At 38.6% G+C, this 20351-nt stretch overlaps 1 protein-coding gene across 2 annotated transcripts in view; it reads left to right on the top strand.

Moving 5' to 3' along the window:
- Window positions 1-19477, top strand: part of tiam1a (TIAM Rac1 associated GEF 1a) — a 47986-nt gene extending 28509 nt beyond the window's left edge. Inside the window, exons 12-27 of one of the 2 annotated variants that reach the window (XM_052567354.1) lie at window positions 407-488; window positions 575-661; window positions 4054-4260; window positions 5159-5286; window positions 11476-11703; window positions 11851-11919; window positions 12054-12179; window positions 12337-12445; window positions 13079-13258; window positions 14100-14218; window positions 14377-14485; window positions 14879-14937; window positions 15328-15424; window positions 15798-15885; window positions 17447-17619; window positions 17925-19477. In XM_052567354.1, coding sequence (XP_052423314.1) covers window positions 407-488; window positions 575-661; window positions 4054-4260; window positions 5159-5286; window positions 11476-11703; window positions 11851-11919; window positions 12054-12179; window positions 12337-12445; window positions 13079-13258; window positions 14100-14218; window positions 14377-14485; window positions 14879-14937; window positions 15328-15424; window positions 15798-15885; window positions 17447-17619; window positions 17925-18442 — 2379 coding nt within the window. In that variant the 3' untranslated portion in view covers window positions 18443-19477. Of the gene's footprint in view, window positions 1-406; window positions 489-574; window positions 662-4053; window positions 4267-5158; window positions 5287-11475; window positions 11704-11850; window positions 11920-12053; window positions 12180-12336; window positions 12446-13078; window positions 13259-14099; window positions 14219-14376; window positions 14486-14878; window positions 14938-15327; window positions 15425-15797; window positions 15886-17446; window positions 17620-17924 lie in introns of both variants that reach the window. The other variant, XM_052567353.1, reaches the window with a different exon arrangement.
- The last annotated feature ends 874 nt before the right edge of the window (window positions 19478-20351 follow it).

Below are 20351 nucleotides of genomic sequence, written 5' to 3'. Positions count from 1 at the left end.
TGTGTGTGTGTGTGTGTGTGTGTGTGTCTGGGGAAAACCACCTCTGCAACAACTGCAACCTCAAAAGCTAATTTACTTTGCTGGTTTTTTTCACGGCCGTTCTTCTAAAATGACAGAGAGTCTTTGTGTTTTCCATGTCTCCTCTCATCTTTTCTCTTCCTCTCTGTAGAGACTTGACTTTCTCGAACTTCTACTCTCCCTGAAATGATCAAAGCCCCAGTTTTGTCTCAGGCTCTCTTAAGAATGAGCTGATTTTTATTTAGCTTATATATCAACACCATAAATTTCAGCTGACTAAGACATTTTCCATGATGTATGTGAGCTCTTTCTGAAGTCATACTATAAATGAACTGTACATCCATAGAGTTTAATCAATATGAACCCCCCTCTCTCTTCCTTTGTTCAGCTCTACAAAGAAATTGAAATTTGTGCCAAGACAACCAAAGTCATCCAGTTTGACAGAGATGAGTCCTGTGCCATAGGCTATGGTAACAATGCTGTTCAGTTTATATCTGATTTCTTCCTCTTCTTTGTTTCTTTTTTAGTTATTTATGTCTCTTTCTCTCTTCTCCAGGTTTTTCAGTGGTGGTAGTAGAGGAGGACGGAGGCCAGCAGCTTCATATCACTGATGTCAAAGCTGGAGGTCTGGCATTTGCCAAAGGTGTGTGACGGAACTCAGCGGATAGCAGTTCTTCATTACAGTTCAGTTATTATACAGTGTTGGGGAAGATACTTCGAAACTGTAACTTTTCATAATTTAAAGCCACACAACTTCAAGTCAAGTTACTTAAAATCCTATACACATGTGCGCACACACACAAATATACACATACACAGTAGTGCAAAAACTGCAAAATCTCCACAACACAACAGAAATAAGCTTGACACAACAGTAATAATAAACAATAATAATAAAGTATAGCGTTTTCTTTACTCAAAATCACAGCCACATTCTATCAACACTTTAAAGACAAAGTATTTTTAAGATATTTAAAAATGTTTGTTGCATTGTTAAAAGAAAAAAAAAAAAACTTTTTAAGAAAAAGTTGCCGCTCACCGAGCAGTTATTAGCCCTATTACTTCCGAAACAATGAAGGCTAAAATACCTGTAGTCTAAAGCAAAATGTTTAAAAACATTATAAAAACAGTTATTAGTTTCTCTCTAAAAACAAATCCTCTAAAGTTTAGGCTATAAAAACGTCAATCCAAAAAACAAACTAATTTAAGCTGAAGCTGATGCCTACATCTCTACGTATCTGGATGTTAAAATGTTATTTAATATAAAGAATATATAATAATAGGAAATGTGTAATAAGAAACGCTGTATATGCGTCCGAAAGTCGGACTCCAACTTTCATTCTAAGAATTATTTTGAGGTTAATATAGCAAATGAAAACTGTTCAGCTTCCGGGAAATTTGAGAAAATCCGCTAGGCTATTTTAGTTCCCCTCACTCCACAACAAATCATTTGAATTAACAGTATTTAGAAAAGAACAAGAATTACAAATGTAAGAAGCTATAGCAATATTAACGACAAATCAAAACTAATTAATTTAGGCTAAAACGAAATTGAACCAATGTTGGGTCTCTCATTCGACACAAAATCAAATGTTTCCGTATTCACGATGTATTTGAATGCCAAATTATTATATAAATAGCCTAGCTATGTTAACAGTGTATATTATAGCCAAGCCTAATGTTTGTAAACATTTTGTGTTCTGAATGAAATCAGAACTCTCTCTCTCTCTCTCTCTCTCTCTCTCTCTCTCTCTCTCTCTCTCTCTCTCTCTCTCTCTCTATATATATATATATATATATACACGTGTAGCGTATTTTAACCATGCAGCAAACCTTTTTAAATATTTTAATAATTTACTGAAAATAAATAAATGACTTTTTAAACCGTTTAACTGATTATTAATCGGTCAAAATTAGTTGATACAGTTTGCTGCATTCATGCAATAATCAAAGGAGAGCTGCGGTCCTCAGCGTTACATTTGCATATGCCGTACTGCTGGAATCTGTGATTGGTTGGCAGCATATTTCAAATATTAAATGGAACTATACAATAACGTTATTAATGGCCATTTCAAATTTTCGGAACTATAAAATTTGATTTTGTTTCTGGTTCTGGTTCTGTTCCTTTCAAAATTGCGTTCGTTTCCGGTTTTCGTTTTCATTCATTGAACTAGTTCAGAGCCCTGGTTAACACCACACAAAAGAAACAAGCCACACCACAATGGAAACAAGTCACAGCATGCAATGACCAAAACATGTCAAATCACAGTTTCACATTGGTCTGTGAAAACACTGTATACAGATTTTTTTTTTTAAGTTTTGTAGTTTACACAGAGGCGATTACAGTAAAAACATTGCATTTTGCCCCAAAATGCTGTTGTCATGTAAATAAACAGCCAAAATGCAAAAAAACTTTTCCTTTTTTAGTAGAAAACAACACTGTGTAAATGCCTCATAAAAAAGTTCCTAGATTCCTTTACTGCCTCTATTTGGCAGCTCTTACAGGCCCAAATCAAAACCTTATGCCTCACCTGTAATAGTCTATAAAACTGCTGAGAAATTAGCAGGGGAATATGCAGGAGTCTGAACTGTGAGGACTGACCCAAATCTCCACCGGACTGGAGGAAAATCATTTTAAAAAGCCCTCACATGAGCACAGGCTTACCAAGAGGAGCAAATTAAAACCATTCCGCCCTGCCAATGATATCTGTGCCAAGCGAGTGCATTCATTAAGAGCAGCCTTCAGAACGGTTTCACATACTCTCTGTTCCAGTAAGTCCAGTTATTGAGTGTCAGAGTATTTTTATTAGCGGTGCTCACTAAAATAAGCATCGCTATTATTATTATTGCTCATACTAAGGGTCAGGGATTTGTGCTAAACCCCAAACTATTAAACTTGACTGTGCCTGAATGTACAGCACACACTCTGCTTAGACTTTCCTTGCTGCAAAAACCCATTTGAATCAGACTAATACACGTCTTAGCTGGTTTAAGATGGCCAGACTGACTAGGGCTGTGTTTCCCAAAAGCATCTTAAGCCTAAGTTAATCGTGGCTCCACTGGTGTCAATGGGTCTACAATGTACTTAGCTTACGATGCTTTCGGGAAACACAGCCCAGGCTGGTTTTATCAAGGTTTTGTTTCGATTTCATTAGTAATTCTACCCAGAAGGCCTTGCAAAAGTGGAAGTGTACAAGAAAAGGCTTGTCTTGATGAATAGTAAGGCAGATGGATACAAACCCAAGTGGACAGCTCCAGAAGGATTTTTTTGGTGGGGGTGTGGTGGGGTGTCCCAACAAAGCACTGGCTCGTTAAGACCATGTGCTGTCCAAACTGAATGAAGAGAATGTGTGTGAAATACACACGGACAAAATTTGCTGGAGGTAATACTCAAATTCAGGACAGTTTGGACTCACAGCACTGGGGGCGCTTGTTGATGACATCACCCCAACATTCATCATCACTCTATTGCCAGAGGCAGAGCCGAGCCATCCAATAAAAAAAGCTTTATTACAGCTGACATTTCACTTCATGTAAAACTGGGTCACACTTCAGGCAATGTGTGCAGGCATGCATGTGTGTAAACCCATACAGCATTCATAAAAGCTCAGGAACAGAGCAAAAACTTCAGTTCCTGCTGAACATAGGCATCAATAATCAATTAAACTGGGCAGTCCCGTCTAATGAGCGTTAACTGAGCTATTGGAGTTTAACTGAGCAGCTGATGAGTTAGTAATTGATAATTAAGAGAGAGAGAGTCAAGTGGTTGGGGGAGGAGCAGATGAGCTTCATGTACATGTAGATGTAGATTTACTTTAAAACATTTGAATAGTAAAGAAATATTTTCTTAACGTGGTTGTATAAATAATTAACTTTATGCATTAATGATGAACCTCTGACAGCATAGTCGACAAGAAAACACGGTTTTTAAATGTTTTAAGAGAAACGTATTAGCTTTTATCCGTTGACTGTATGTTTGAGTGATGTAATTACGTTTTGGGGTTACAAACTGGATTTGTTTAACATTGTGTTCAGGTCTGCGAGCAGGTGATGAGATTCTGAAACTGAACAGTAAGCCAGCGAGTGTGTTGGAGCTGGCTGATATGCAGGCTGCGTTTTCTTTGCCCTCTCTCACCCTGACCGTCAGCACGCTGCCTGCTACTGATCTGCACCAGCTGTGCCAGATGCCTCCCCGCCGATCGGACGGGGCACAGGACCTCTGCACTGACATCTTCTCCCAAAGTAAGGGTAAACTTCATCATTATCGGTTTTATTTGCCATTGCTACTAGAAGAGAGATTGCTCCACCTTTTAAATCATTCTGTTTCAACGTTTGAGATTCAGAAATCATAAAAATCAGTGCTAGAAGTTGACTATCATCAACATACAGTACTAGCCTACTAGAAATACAATTAATGTTTTTGAAAGAAGTCTCTTATGCTCATTAAGACTGGATTGCTAATTAAACATGCAATAAAAACAGTATTTTGGAATATTATTGCAATTTAGTAAGTAATTGATTTCTATTTTCAATATATATTTTAATATGAAATGTATTCCTGTCATGGCGAATATGAATCTTCAGCGGTACTCCAGTGTTATTTATTTTAATTTTTTTGTATAATTGACTTGCTATTGTAGTTTTTTCATTTTCTCATTATTATTAATACACATTTGTATGGTTTTTCTTTCAGTTAATGATAATATATTTTAGAAACCATTCTTATATGCTGATTTGTTGCTCAAGACATCTCTTGTCTTAAAAAAAATTGTGCTGCTTAATTCTTTTTTATTTTTTTTATTTTTTTTATTTTTTTGTAGAAAGCGGGATACATGTTTTCAGGAATCTTTGATTAATAGAAGGTTTTTTGAAAAAGAGAGAATTTATTTAAACCAAAATAATTAATAATATTACAAATGTTTTTTACTGTCAGTTTCGATAAAATAAATGCATCCTTGCTGAATTTTTTTATATACTTTTTTTTTATACATTTATAATATAATTATTTTTAGATTATTAAAAAAAGTTCAGAAGTGTCAGGAGACTATGAAATATCAGTAAGTAGTAGCCTGTGATAGCTTGTGTCTTGTACAGTCCTGTAGCTCATCCCGTCCCTGTCTGTCTCCTTTGCTCCCTCTAGAGGACATCCTGGATGAAGGTCTTGGCCTGGTGCTGCACAGCCCTGATGACACAGGCGAAGATGGGGTAAACCTATTGGCTGAGAGCCCTGCTGACAGCCTGGAGGATGAAACGGACTCGCCACACAAGGTTAGAGACCACCTGCTATGAAGATTCATCAAAAATCTCTGCTTGAACAGTTTGTCTGGCTGATTTACAGTAGAATGAGCTTCTTGTTTTGATTTATAGAGCTTGGCATCCTAGTGTATTGTGTAGCTGGGCCTTTTTAGTGGTGTTTTGTGGCCTCTGCTTTTGTTTGGGGTGGGTAAATATAGACTCTTTATTTTCTGATATTGTCTTGGAGTCAGAGGCTGACTGGAATCAGATGGCTGGTTAAGAGCTTTGTGTCATGTGATCTAAGTGACCTTTGATTTTAAGGCTGTGTTCAGAGACGACAGCAGATGGGAAGACAGGTTGTCTTGCCTTGCGGTTCTTCACACATAGACACACTCATACTATCACACAGACTGGAAGTGATGACATAGTCTGCCTAATGAAGGTCAAGATCAGCCATGACTGTGTAACCACTTACACAAGGAAGAATGAAACCTGTCAACACACACTCGTGCATGAACTTGAGGATCCAAATGTTTGAGCCCACTAGTGAATGTGCTCCTAACCACCTTATTTTACAACCTGGAACTGAGCTATTTTCTGTGCGAGAATTGTTTAATTGCTGCTATTGATAAATGACTAGGAGGATAATCACAAAGTGCCGTAAACAGTAAAAATATTTGAGCTACACATCAGTGTGTTTTTGATTACAATGAAAAAAAATTAGATTTATGTTGCCAAATAACAGTTCATCAATATCAAGCAGCATAACTAACTGCCTCTGTACACTTGAAATGCCTTGCACATGGCTGCACCCACTTTTACATTAAAACTACAAAAATCTTATTTTTAGTTGAATATTTAATCAGCAGAACAAATTGATTGGAAAGAACTGAAATATTTGCTTTAATGTCCGCAGCACTCAAGCTGCATGAACCCCAGAAAGTTTAAAACTTAATAATGATTCAGTATGATTTTAAAATGACCCAAAGAGCACCTTGTACTTCAGTAGACAAGTATCCGACCGTTTGTATAAAGTAATTTGATCAGTTTAGGAAATTTCCTGATAAGTGATCTAGCAATAATTCATTATAATAATTCATATTTTCAAATTATTTTGCAATGCATTTTGCATTTTAATCACAATTGTTTCCAGGTTTAAATTGTATTTTGAATTCCAGGTTTTCAGTGTGGTCTCAAATGTTTGGACTCACACACTTCCACTCCAAACTGTAGTGTTTTTTTCCTCAGTTTAAATGTTATGAAGTCATTCTCAGCATTGATTTGTCTCTTTCACGATTTCTTCTCTTTCTACAGTGTTCACTGTAGAACTATTAACTGATCTGATATCTGGCCTCCTTTTTTTGCCCTGTTTTTTTGTCTTTGTATGTTTTCTCTCCGTGCCCTTGTCTGTCACACCGACACTGTCAGCCGGCCACAGTCTCTCTGGCCTGTTCTTCAGCACACCATCTGTTGCAGAAACACATTTAGCCCTAATAATTCACCCAATAAACACCACATTCTGTCAGCACTTGCGTGTTTGTTTCGTCCCATTCCACTGTTTGTCCCGTCCATGTGTCATGTTGCTGAATCAGTTGTCAGGACATTAATATTGTGCACATAACCTACCAAATACATATGCTCTTTTTGGACACTGTCAAACCATTTGGACACAGAGAAACATGCTTGCTCTAGTCGGTATCTTCTCTTGTACTGTGCTGTCTATTGTTCTGTCAGAAATGTGTATTTGTATACGTTTTTACACAATCATAGGGAGAGAGGAGCTGATTCAGCTGGGCATAATTTGAGATTCATTTTCTCTCATTCTCTCTCCCCGTATTAATCACACGGTTGGTTATCATTATTATCTCACATCGCTTATGTTTTCTTTTCTTGCTTTGAGATGAGGGAGAAAGAGAGAGGGGGACATCTTCTTTAATTAGCTCTGCATTCTAATTGCTTGATTATGCACATCGATTTGAATCGCTTAACGCCGATGAATTATGGAGAAACCCGCCGGAGGAAACAGACTACCTAGAAGACAAAGGACAGGAGGACTTCATTATTTTTCCAAGCTTGATAATGACAACATGTATCTCACATAAGGTGGTGCAACATCCTGCAAACCCCAAAAACGTCTTCCCCTGCCACTCTCCAGACTTATTTACAATGCAAGTTCAACCATCCGAGCAGTTCTTCTCTCGAGTTATCTCTCTGGAGAAGACGAATGCATGCTCATGGATTTGGGCTGTTAACTGTCTAAATATTGACTTTTCACATCAGCCTGGATTAGGTGTGTGTGTGTGTGTGTGTGGAAAAAGGAAAGGAGAGGGAGGTTTGTACTACAGAATTCTTTTAATCGTGATTGGTTTGAGGATGCACACGATGTGGAGCTTTATGCTTGTTACGACATGCATCCCATGAAATCTCCTGAGAAATTTATGGATTTGCATGTTTTTCCAGTCGTAAATGCTCTGAGGTACTTCAAAGCCGATAAGCTTGTCTAAGGTGAGTTTTGAGAGAAAGAGAGAGAAACTGTATAAGCAAAGGAGTTTCTCGGCTTACTTGTTGTAAACCAATGATGTTCTGCCATTTAAGCAGGTCTGTACTTTCTTATTTGAGCCCATGAGCTTTAGTAGCATGCGTGTAAAATTTCCTTCCGAGTTTCAAGGTTAAAAAGTAAATGCGAAGATGTTTAGATGACCATGGATGGAATTCAAGACCGTTTTGAAAGTGAAAGCTCCTTTAAAAAACTGAGCCCTGTTTCATGTGTGCAGTTGTGAAGTCAGTTTGAGCGCCTGATAAGGGCATTTCATTGCTTTCCAGGGAAGGAAACAATTCTTCTTCCTGCCTTCTGTGAGTCTCTGCATTGATAAGAAGAGTTAACAAGCCATTAAAGGCTCCTGTCAAGTGTGTGACTGGGTCTGACAACATTTTCTGTTCTGTGTTTTTGCTTAAAGATAGTAATTAGCTTCTCTAATAGAGGAAGTAGGTTGGGGAGTCATGACCAAAAATACTGGCTGAATGGGTTAAGGTATGATTGTAGTATAGTGGGATATTTTTATTTTTTGCAGTTCATGGTTTTGAAACTTAGTAATTTTCATAAATATAAGCAATTTCATAGTGACATCGAACATAGAAACATGAGCACTTGTGTGAGCAGTGTTGACTTAAATTAAAAAGTGTATTCCTCTCTAAAACACTATAAAACTAAAAATAGTGTTTATTCAAAATAAAGCAGAAATTACATATAAAATGAATGTTTAAACTAAGATTTAAACAAATTAAAATAAGTAAACAAATGTTGCCTATAGAAACTAATTGAATCATAATAAAATTACTAAACGAAAAGGTGAGTAATTTAGGACCTGTTGCAAGCCAGGCTCAAACCTGTAATCCCCACTGTGAGTACCTCAGCATATCTGAAACCTGTGCACTAATAGCTGCACTGCAGCTCTGACAAGACCCTCTTTGTCTACGGTCATTATTTTCCACACTTTCATCATAACAAAGACACACACTGTGCCACACCTGTCGTCTTTGTTCTCGGCATGTTGATGTTTTCGTCTGAGAGCTGTGCTTTTCCCAGCTGTGGTATAATGTGATGTTTGTGGCTGTCCCAGTGTCCCCCTCCTCATCCTGCTGCCGCCAAGATTATTACTATTATTATTATTATTTTCTCTCTCATTCTCTCCCTCTCTCTGTGTTTACTGTACTACCACAGCTGTCAGAGCCCCATTCCATCCATCCGGCTAGAAACCAGCTCAGACAAGCAGAAACGTAGGGAGAAATTCTAGGAAAGGAGGGAGGAGGCTGTGTGTACAGGGAAGCTATCGTGCTATGTAGAGTTCATAGTGAAGAAGACACACTCTGCGTATCTGTTTCTGGTCAGAGTAGCTGGGTTCTCGCTCTCACGGTCGGGTCGTGACATTTCTGTGCATAAAGATAAGCTGGAGGTGGAGGCGCTTCCTGTGGTTTTACTGCGGGTCTGCATTGGTGTGAAATCGGTGACCTTTGAGAGGAAGAATGTCTGTGCTGTGGAGGCACAGGAGCTCCAAACGCTCCTCAGAGTCCATCTATGACATGCTGCAACTGGTGAGCTGGAGGGTTTTCTTTTGGGTGTGTGTGTGATGTACTTAGTTCATGAGCTCTGTTTAATAACACTCTGTGTCTGTCAGATTTAGTGGATTAGTATGTTATGTGTAGATGTATAATATTGGACAGATTGGTTTGCAAACTTTTTTCAAACTGGTTTTTAAACTGATGTATAATGACCACAATTACGCCTTGAAATGATCTGTTACAAAAACAAATTAATAAAGTTTTTTTTTTAATAGCATAACTGTAGCACATACATTGCATGCGTTAGGATGGGACTGATGTGAAGTCCTTTACCAGCCGTCTCTGTGTAAACTTAAATGGTATCTAGCCTTTTTAATCATGTTATGACTAAATAAAAAGTTACTTCCAGCTACTTTTGCGTGGTTTTTGGTGTAACTTTTGTGTTGTAACCATCCATAAAGTAACACTGTTTACACAGTGCAGATTTCACCCATTGGAATTATGCCAATAGTGTGTAAACAGAAATTCATCCACCTAGGAAAGTAGTACCCCCTCCCCCATATACAGTAGTATGCATTGTTACTGGAAAAATTATAATTCTCAGCAGAATTATAAATCAATGTTTCTGCAATAAAACCTGCTGGAACACTTGAGCTTTCTGACCCTGCATAGACCGCAACGCAACTACCACATTTAAGGCCCAGAAAGGTAGTAAGGACATCTTTAAAGTCACATTAACAAAACTTTGGTAAGATTTCATGGGTAGCACCACTCACAGAAGTCGCTTTGAAACCAAGAAACTTTATGTTGGTCAACGTGGTGAATTCGTATGACTAACTCGAACCCATGGCGAAAAATGTGCAGGGAACTGTTCCACCTCTTACTGTTAAACCACCGATGTCACACGGACCATTTTAAAACAGTACAACACATCCTGAAATTCATCCACCTAGAAAAGTAGTATTTTTACACCTTGTCCACTTGTTTAGTGAATTGTTGTGGGCACAATCCAGTCATTTAATTGTGAATCCACGCGATAAATAGTGCAAAAAAAGAAAATTGCAGATTTTGCACAGGTTTCAGGTTGGTCACACTCATTCACCACACGAACAGAAAGCTGCTAGGTTCAAACCTGCTGAAACACTTCCCCAAAAGGCTTCCACTCCAAGAACATTAATATATCTGTGTTTTTTTGTTTGTTTTGTTTATAGAACAAGGGAAAGTTTTCTCATTTTTGACCAAAGCATACCACAGATGTTGTTGATAAACCTTAAATGGCTTTTAACCCGGAAAAAACGATAGTGCTCATTACTTTTATCTCTACATCGCACCACCTCTCTCTGGGCTGTCCAGGCTGGTTAAGGCATGTTGGGGTTTGCGGGCTTTTTGTCAGTCCGTCACTGTGTTTATCAGAGAGGAATTCATGCTGCTGGAAGCCCCATCTGTCCTCTGTTCCTCCTGTCTGTTTGAATCTGTTCCACTTCTTCCTGAACACTATCCTGAGTCTGAGTTCTTGTTGTAGTGCTGTGACCACATGAGATGTGACAATGAGGTTGAAGATCTTTGGATTGGAAACTGTCCGATGCGTACATGTTGTGTAATGTTTGTCAGTGGCGTCAAAAAAATGCATTACACTAAGTAAGTAGTACAAAGGGGATGAGGTTTTTAGATGTGATTTGTGGATGTTTATAGAAATATGAGGGTGTTTTCAATAGTGGGAAGCCCAAGTAATCTTGGCTAAGGGCAGGGTGTACTCTTTGAAAACTTGTTGACAAGTTCCTAGATGGAAAATCCACCCAGTGCCAGATTTCCCAAGGAGACAAACTGTTCGGTACTAAATTACAAGAGTTCTTTCAAAGATCTGACATAGACCATCTTAAAGTTATTTATCGCACAGACACTTGTAATTACACTTCAGCCAAGGCATGATGTGCCTTGTCTGTGGAGTTCAGCCAGAATATCGCTGAATGTGTGTTTGGAGCTGCAAATGCATCTTTCTGAATCTTAAATGCTCTGAATACCTGTGTGTGTGGGTGTGTGGGTCTGTTGCTGGTGAACATTTTCGAGGCATATGGGTTATTTTGTTCAAATTTAAGTCATGTAGTGTATCACAGCATTTGATTGCTCCTGGTGTTAAAATTGACATTTTGATTGCCTCCACAGAGTACAGAGCAGGTGACTGCCTTCTGTCGCAACCTTCATGAAATGAACACCACCGAGGGTCCTGTTTCGTGTTCCTCATCTTCCTCTGGATCTTCCTCCTCTTCATCCTGTGTGCCCAGCCCCATCTCACCCCTACCAGTTCTCTTCACCCCACGCCAGCTCTCCGATGCTGATAAACTGCGTAAAGTCATCAGTGAGCTGGTGGACACTGAGAGGGCCTATGTTAAGGTCAGTATTTGCTGTGCTTTTAAAGCGTTGTTTCAATTTTTAACATGCTAGATTTGATCATGATAAGCCTGCTAGATATAGAACTTCTAATATAAAAGCTCCACTGAAGCCAAACATGAACAAGTCTTTGACTCTCTCCATCTACAGGACCTGAACATTTTGATAGAGCGCTACCTGAACCCCCTGCAGAAGGAGAGCTTCCTCTCACAGGATGAGGTGAGAATTTTTTTTTTATATTTACCATTTATTAATTCTATATTTTACAATATAGAATTAATCATTTAATTTACTTCTTAAAATATTGTTGATAAATAAGATTTACGCATCTCTTACCCCCTCTACACTCATAGCTGGATGTGCTTTTTGGAAACTTGGCGGAGATGGTGGAATTCCAAGTGGAGTTTCTGAAAACTCTGGAAGATGGAACCAGATTGGTTCCAGATTTAGACAAACTGGAGAAAGTGGATCAATTCAAGGTGCGGTGAAATTAGTCCATTTTGTATTACATAATTTTGGAACATCTGAGTAGATGCTAAATACGATTGGCACCATAAGAAGGTCACTACTGTCTCCTAATTTCACGTTTTATGATGAATCCTTGTGTTTTCTAATTTATTATCTTCTAACTTCCAGAAAGTTCTGTTTTCTCTTGGTGGATCCTTCCTGTACTATGCCGATCGTTTTAAGATCTACAGTGCTTTTTGCGCCAGCCACACAAAGGTCCCAAAGGTCCTTACCAAAGGTAATGCCACTGCACTTTCAGAGGCTGGTTTACAAGCATTAGCACAATTATCAATGTTTTAAAGTGCAGGGGAGCCCTTGGTTCTTTGAGAACCATTCCTTGTCATTTAATTGCCATGTTCATTGACTGCTTTACGTTGGTTAGTTTTATAAGTTGTTGTTCTGAAGACCTACCAACTGCCAAAGGCCAGTTTTTTTTTTATAGTTTACTCAAAGCTAGAGGGGTGTTTTTACTCTCTCACAAGCAAATGATGTACCCCAAAGCATGTTACTGTGGAATGATGACCCTTTGTAGGGGTCTACTGTGAAAAATTGCCATTTCCCAAGGCACCAAAGCTATTTTGCTGATGTATGTGAATGAAGATGTTTCCTGTGGAAAGAGTGGATAAAGTTTTTACTTGATTGTCTGAAATTGTAATGGATAAATGTGTTGGAGTATAAACCTTTTCTGAAATGTCAGGCTGGCAGAACATAGAGAAAGGTGGTTGAGAATGTTGAAAGTTGATTTACTCAAATGTAATTCTTTATATCAAGTTAAGACTCCTGTCCAAGTTAAAGTCTAGTTTACAGATGCAACTGATTACAGATGAGATGATTTGTGCCATCTCATAACTTCACCACACTTTTGGTGCAGCTAAAACAGACCCGGAGTTCAAGGCATTCCTGTCTGAGAGGAACCCCAGGCAACAGCACTCTTCCACGCTGGAGTCCTACCTGATCAAACCCATTCAGAGAGTCTTAAAATACCCACTACTCCTGAGGGAGCTTCACTCCCTTACCAGCCCTGACAGCGAGGAACATTACCATCTGGATGGTAAATATGAAGATTTAGATACTGATTGAGCATAATCTTAGGCCATGGCAGATCTGTTTGTAGTGTAATATGATGTAGCTCCTCTTCTGAGCTAGATAAGCAGGTTTTGAAAAGACCACGTCATTGAAAACAGAATTTTGCTTGCTCTTGAAATTTGTTTGCTGTTGCAGTTCATTCAGATTGTTTATCAAGGCTATAGTAGTCTTTACCTGTAAAATGATTAGTCAGTCAGTAGAGCTGCATGATTTATCATAATAATACTCATGATATGGCTACTTTATAGTGTACTTTATCAAATCACACAATTTATTTAAATGTGTGCTGCGTGTTTCGTAGTAAAGCACGTCACTGTGTTGATTTACACCAGAGCAGCTCATGACCCAGTGTCTCAGAGTAGATGCAAAATGAACTGAGGTGCTCTGAGTTTGGGTGACTCATGCATTTGAGAACACCAAACATCTTTCTTAACTTGTAATGACAAGCGTTGTCCGAAGCTTTAACAAAGAGTCCTTGCGGTTTTACTCCAAATTAAATAGCTTGGTTAAATGTTTGAAAATGCAGTACTTAAGACAACCATAAATATTAGTATCGCTATTGTACAAATGTACTCTAAAATGATAATGATAATAATATTTTCTTCAGAAAAATCACAATCACATTTCTGCCCTAAATCATGCAGCCCTAATCAGAATAGAGGTCATTTGCACACATTCTTAAAGCTACAGTAACAATTCTATTGGATTAAGAAAGATGGTGTATTTCTAAAGGCAAAATGCTCCAAATGGCTTTAAAAAAACTGAATTCTTTAGTTGCAGTTTATTAAGTCTTCATCTTTTTGTAGTTGCAATGAAAGCCATGAACAAAGTGGCCAGTCACATAAATGAAATGCAGAAGATTCATGAGGAGTATGGAGCTGTGTTTGACCAACTTATCAGCGATCAGAGCTCTGACAAAAAAGAGGTACTGTTCCACTAGTCTCTCTTAAGTCTTTGTAACTCTAAAATTCACATTTGTTGATACTAGATACTTGCAACAAATATTGTAATGCCACCATCAAATGTTATGATTTGTGCACTGATGTCTTCTAACATCTACAACATTGTCTACTCTTATTCCAGGTTGCTGACCTGTCAATGGGTGACCTCTTGTTACATGACACTGTGGTTTGGATCAACCCACCCTCTTCTCTCATGAAGGGAAAGAGGGACCCAGAACTGGCTGCGTTCGGTGAGTGTTTGTAAAATGCTTCTTCCCGAAATAGAATCCTGTTGTCTTATTCATTAGTCTGTTCCCTACAGTAATGGTTTCCTGCATCAGTAAAGGCCAGCTGTATCTTTGGGCACAATGGCATTAGAGGAGCCACCTTGTCCTTGGCTCTTAAGACATTAAAGTTGCATTTATACACAAGGCTTTATTCCCCTTTGGCTAAGACATTTTTGAAGAAGAAACTCTTCAGAGGCTTTAAAAATGGGTCAGTTTGCCATTGAAGTTGGCAGTATTTCACCGGGTCACGTTTTAACTCCAACTCTTCTGAAAAGAGCCCCAAGCATCTCTATTGTGAATGTTAAGTGTTGTATGGTTTTGTGTGTCTTAATGTTTTATTTCATTTTTTTCCATCAGTTTTCAGAACAGCAGTTGTTTTTGTGTATAAGGACTGCTCCAAGCACAAGAAAAAAATCGTAAGTGCTTTTTCCCTTTCTTCATTATTCATTAATAGAGGTCTGACATGGGCTCGAAGTGCTTGCAGACTAGCGCTTTTAAGAGGTGTAGCTTTTGAGTTTTATTGAAGGGCACATTGTCGAGTGTGAAGTGAGGATTCCCTTGTACTCGATTCACTTCTGTCATCTCTTTGGTTCATTTCACATGGCCAACAAAACTCTGACCATTGACTCTGAGACCTTTCACTGGTTTGCGATATTATAAAACCACGTGACGTAGAGAATACATTACTCCCCTAACTTCCTGTCTTTAGTGTGTCAGGTGGTGGATGCCAATAAAGATAAATTTTAAATGTTTTATTGATCCTCACAAACCCCCCAAAAATGTGTTTTGCTGTTATTTTGTCTCAGGGTGGATCTCACAGAGCATCAATCCTTGATGAGAGAGACCCATTTAGGTTTAGACACATGATCTCTACAGATGCTCTCCAAGTTCGCAACCTCCCTAGTAAGTATTGGTCTATTGGTCTCATTCTTCTCCAACAAACCTATTGAGAGCGTGGTATATTAACTTCATGCTTTAGATTAACTCTGACAGTGAATGTAATGTATTTTACATCCCTGTGCCCTGATGACACTTGATGAGCATAGTAAATTTGGCTCAACTGGCTCAAGCCAGAATGTTGATATTCCCTATCGTTGGTTAGGGGTTAAAAGGTCATCCTACAGGATCTTGGGGTCTGCACTTTGGTTCATTGTCCCATGGTCTGTGTCTTCCATGAGGTTCATTAACCCTGTGCTGTTCTGGGAGGTTTTGTACTACAGGGTTTCCCACAGTCCTTTTACCAGCATATTGTTAACCTTTCCATTTTTCATTTCAGATTCAGAGGGGTCTGCAATGTGTGAGATTGTTCACATGAGGTCAGAATCTGAGGGGAGACCCGAGAGGACCTTCCACATCTGCTGCAGGTAAGATGATGTCCAGACTGGCAATTCATAATTCTCAAATTTCTTTGCACTTTTACTATATTAAAATACCATGGTTAAACTATGGTTAGTTTAGCAAAACCATGGTGGTTTTTGAAACTCTGGCTCCATTTCTTAAAACTCTACACACAAAACACACATGCAAAATGTCACACACATTTGGTGAGTGCAGTGGAGCACAGTAGTTTGTCACAGCACTCGTACATACTGTATATGCAAATGCACATACACTGTATATATAGCATGTACGACCAATTAATTTTACAGATATGCAACTGAACTGACTTGAGCTGAGCTGTAGAATGACATTATTGATTTGTTAGAGCTGCTTTATAGCAGAATGAGAATTTTATACTATTGTGAAGCAATCTATATTGTATAAAGTACTTTAGAAATAAAGCTGACTGTCTGACTTGGCTAGTAGGCATGTTCTAGGTGGATGGATGGATGATTTATTGTGTGTAGGCCATCAGTAAATGAGTGTGACATTAAAATGGCAGTGTTTCCTAAATTAAACAAAAGAGCTGTTAGTTTCAAATGATGTGTGTAATGTAGGGAACGGTGTTTAGAGTTTTGCGAAAAGTTTGTTTTACAATATCAAACAGTTTTAAGCATGTAATGTGCTTGTAGTTTTGCAGACTTGGTCTAAAGATTGGGTATATGAGTGAATGGTTCGACTAAGTGGGCCTCAAGTATCACTTTTGCCCCCAGTTTCACAGACAAGGCTTAAATTTAGTCCCAGACTAAAGTGCAAGTCTGAGCTGTTTTAAATGAAAGAAACTTGCACTGACTGATGTTAAAATATATCAGTTCCTTTGTTTTTGTCTCAAGATGCACACCAGTTATTTTATTTTTTTCCCAAGGCATGTTAATAAAAATTACTTAAATGTCCTAATTGTACTTAGCCCTAATCCTGGTTTAGTCTAAGCCCTGTCTGTAAAACTGGGCCTTAGTGTCTAGGTAGTGGATACCATGGTTTAACTATAGTAACATAGATGAAGTAAAACCATGATTCATTCTTAAGGCTGTTTTGTTTGAGAAGTGTCTTATCCTTCTTAATAATATTGGCTGTCAAAACCAACATGCTAATCTACTATTTAATCTTATTATGCTTTAACTGTAACTTGTTTCTTTAAAACTATAGGACATTTTAATATGGTTAATGTGTTAGCAATATGCTAAAAGATGCAATGAATATATTGAAACAGGCTAAAACATGCTAACAATACTCCAAAACATGTTTAAACATGCTAAGTGTTAGCTGCACACTAAAACAATGTTAACAATATGTTCAGTCATGCTATTGCTGGCTTATTTTTTATTTAAAAAGTACTGTCTTTAACCAAACATTTGTATCATTATTTTGTAATAATACCAACTTGTAAGTTTGTCCTGATTAACTTCTGTAGTTAATATAATGCAGTTGCATTCATATTTAAGTTTGGTTTAAGGGTACAAAAAATATTTTTTGGGGCCACTGTAAAACCGAATATTTCTGTTCTGTTCCTGACTAAAATATTTGAATTTATTTTTATATCTTTAGCTCTCCAGAGAGTAAAAAAGACTTCCTGAAGACAGTTCATTCTATCCTGAGGGACAAACAACGCCGGCAGTTAATGAAGACTGAGAGTTTGCCTCCAAATCAGCAGTATATTCCCTTCGGAGGGAAGCGGCTTTGTGCGCTAAAGGGTTCACGACCCACAGTGAACAGAGCGGGTATGTTGGGGACATCTGACGCAAATTGAACATTGATTACTTTTTTTCTGCAACATTCCCCTTCTCTCTGCTCCTCTCCCAATATTCCTTCTAACTCTCCCACTGTGTCTCTTTCCATCTTACTCTCGTTAACATGATTAACACTGCAGTTTTGTTTCAGGCTTTAGGGTGAGCTGATTATTACATAACAAATTGAAATCCTAGTGTCCACCAGATAATATTGTTGCTTTCTTTCCTAAAGCAGAAAACTGTCTGCTGTTTAAAGAAAAAATTATATTCGGCATTCATGCTTGCTTCTCTTCCAGTTTCAGCCCCATCTCGAACCCTCGGCCGCCGGAAGCTGATCCGTAATCGTTTCACCATAGACATGAGTGTGGTTTTCGACGACGGCACGTCCCAGGAGCTCTCACCCATCCCCCTCACAGAGCCCCCGCTGTCTTCGCTCCAGAGACCCCAGCAGCCCATCCGGGACACAGACCGCTGGGTGGAGGATCAGTTCGACCTGCAGCACTACGAAAACCAGGATGACGTGAAGGAGACGGACATCCTCAGCGACGACGATGAGTACTGCCAATCCGTCCGGGCCCCTTCCTCTGAGCCGAGTCTGGAGAAGTCTTTAGAGGCCCTTTCAGTAGAAGGAGACGAAGACAAAGGTCTCAACGGACTTTCGGATGACAAACCTCCGAAATCCCACGCCCCACTGAAGCTGACCCTCCTGAGAAAGCAGTGCGCGGTGGAGGGTGTCGCTTCTGAGAGGGACTGCGAGGTTATTTGGGTTCGCAGGGATGATTTTAAAAACAGCTGCAACAGCGACATCTTCTGAGTGTTGAGGGAATGTGTGGGCTGCGATGTTTTATCGATTTGTGCAAGAATAAGAGAGAGTCCATGTCTTCACGGACACGATGCACTGACAATCCTACTGAAAGCCAGAACTGAAGAACTTGCGCCATAGAAAAACTTCTTGATGTTTCAAGCCACTCCACCCTTATATCAATGCAGACTTCCTGCTATTTCTGTACAGCCAGTGTGTTCTAGAGGCTTCATACTGACAGACAGGCAGCTACATGTCCTTTCAGTTGATCCTTTTTGTTTGAAACACAAGATTGTGGTCGATCCGTTCAGTTCATGTCCTCATTTTTATTCAGGGATTTGTGACTTGATGCTTTATATAACCTTGCTAGTTCTTCGTAATGGCTATACGCATTTCCCTGAAAATGTCATGATGGTTCAGCTAGCTGTTTAATACCATTCCTGTTACAAACCCAACAGTTCCTTGCTTGCTGTTTTTGTTCCCTTTTGCTCGTAGGTCACCAGCAACCCAGTATTAACGATCACTGTACACCGAACACACAGAGAAATAATGTTCTACTTGAATATATTCGGAAGAACTGCAATAATGCAATTTCATTTATTTGTTAGGAAATCAAAATGCCCATAATCCTCGCTCAGTGGGATATGGTGTGCTGGGGAATTCAACAGCCAGACTTTTAGGTGCATAAATAAGGTATTTTAATTCAAAGCACCCTTACAAAGTGATGAAATGTAGCAGATTTGTCCTGTTAATACTGAATTTGTCCCAGTGAGAATGAGATTTTTGAAGATTTTGGGTCTTTCGTGGTATTTTGTACAATGGTAAAGGTAAAGATGCACATGTTACACCCTGCACATGTATTTTAAAATAAGAGATGCCCTTCCCCGTGAAAAACAATCATTGCACCTTCAGCCATGGATCCTTTTTAGTGGACCGGATTAAGACAAAAGTGTAAAAACTCCTTGCTTTTATCATCTGCCTTGTTGAGAGTGTGTATGTTCATACTGTGGAAATAATTATTAACCTAAAATAAATTTTCCTAATTTATATTTGCAGTTTTATCTTAAAAAACTTTGTATGTACTATGTTCTTTGTCAACGCGGCACCTGTTTGCTGTGTTTTAAATAAAGTTTTTTTTTTTTTTACTTATTAAAAATAAATTCAGCAGATTATGACTCCAAATGAAAAAAAGGTGTTGTACTGAAATATTAATGTGAAAATTTGACTTCTGATTCGTTTATTCAGTGTACGCATGCTAAAAACCAAAACCCACCCTCACACCTAATCTTAACCCTGAAAGAGAGAAGCAGGGAAATCAAAATCTCACTCAGATTTTGATACCACAATGCAATGTCTATGACATCGTCATGTCCGGTGCAAGCACAAGGTGGCAGGGAAGTGCTGCACCAAGCTGAAGACAAACTGAAGCTTTTTTCTCCATAAAAATACATCATTAACGGCTTTAATAACCACAAAACAGAACGCTGACAATATCTTTGCTGCATTTTCCACCCGCAGAAGTGTACAAATGAGTCATATTTAATGGTCACTGAGCCAGACCCTGCATTTCCTCTTCTCCTCTCCTGCAGGTTGTTTTTTTCCTTGTATGTGGTATAAGTTTGTTCAAGCAAAGTAGTTGCTATTTGTAGTTCCTGCTCTTGATACATTATTATATCAAGAACAGTTTGAATCATCAGGGGTTCTTTTTGTTGCACTTTCTTATGCTAGTTTCTAAAATGTCAAAATTTCATTAGACATAACAGTTCTCAACAGACATGTACTATATATCTTGAACATGTTTTCAAGTTCATATAGATCCATTAGGCAGCAGTTTAAAAATCAAGTGCACCAGAACATAATTTTCTGCTCTGCTGTTGAGAAACCAATTTTGGCTTAGAAAATGAAGCACCATTTACAGTGT

This window comes from Carassius gibelio, chromosome B10 (assembly GCF_023724105.1).
Source record: "Carassius gibelio isolate Cgi1373 ecotype wild population from Czech Republic chromosome B10, carGib1.2-hapl.c, whole genome shotgun sequence".
Taxonomy (NCBI): Eukaryota; Metazoa; Chordata; class Actinopteri; order Cypriniformes; family Cyprinidae; genus Carassius; species Carassius gibelio.
This window is presented reverse-complemented; position numbering and strand designations above follow the sequence as displayed.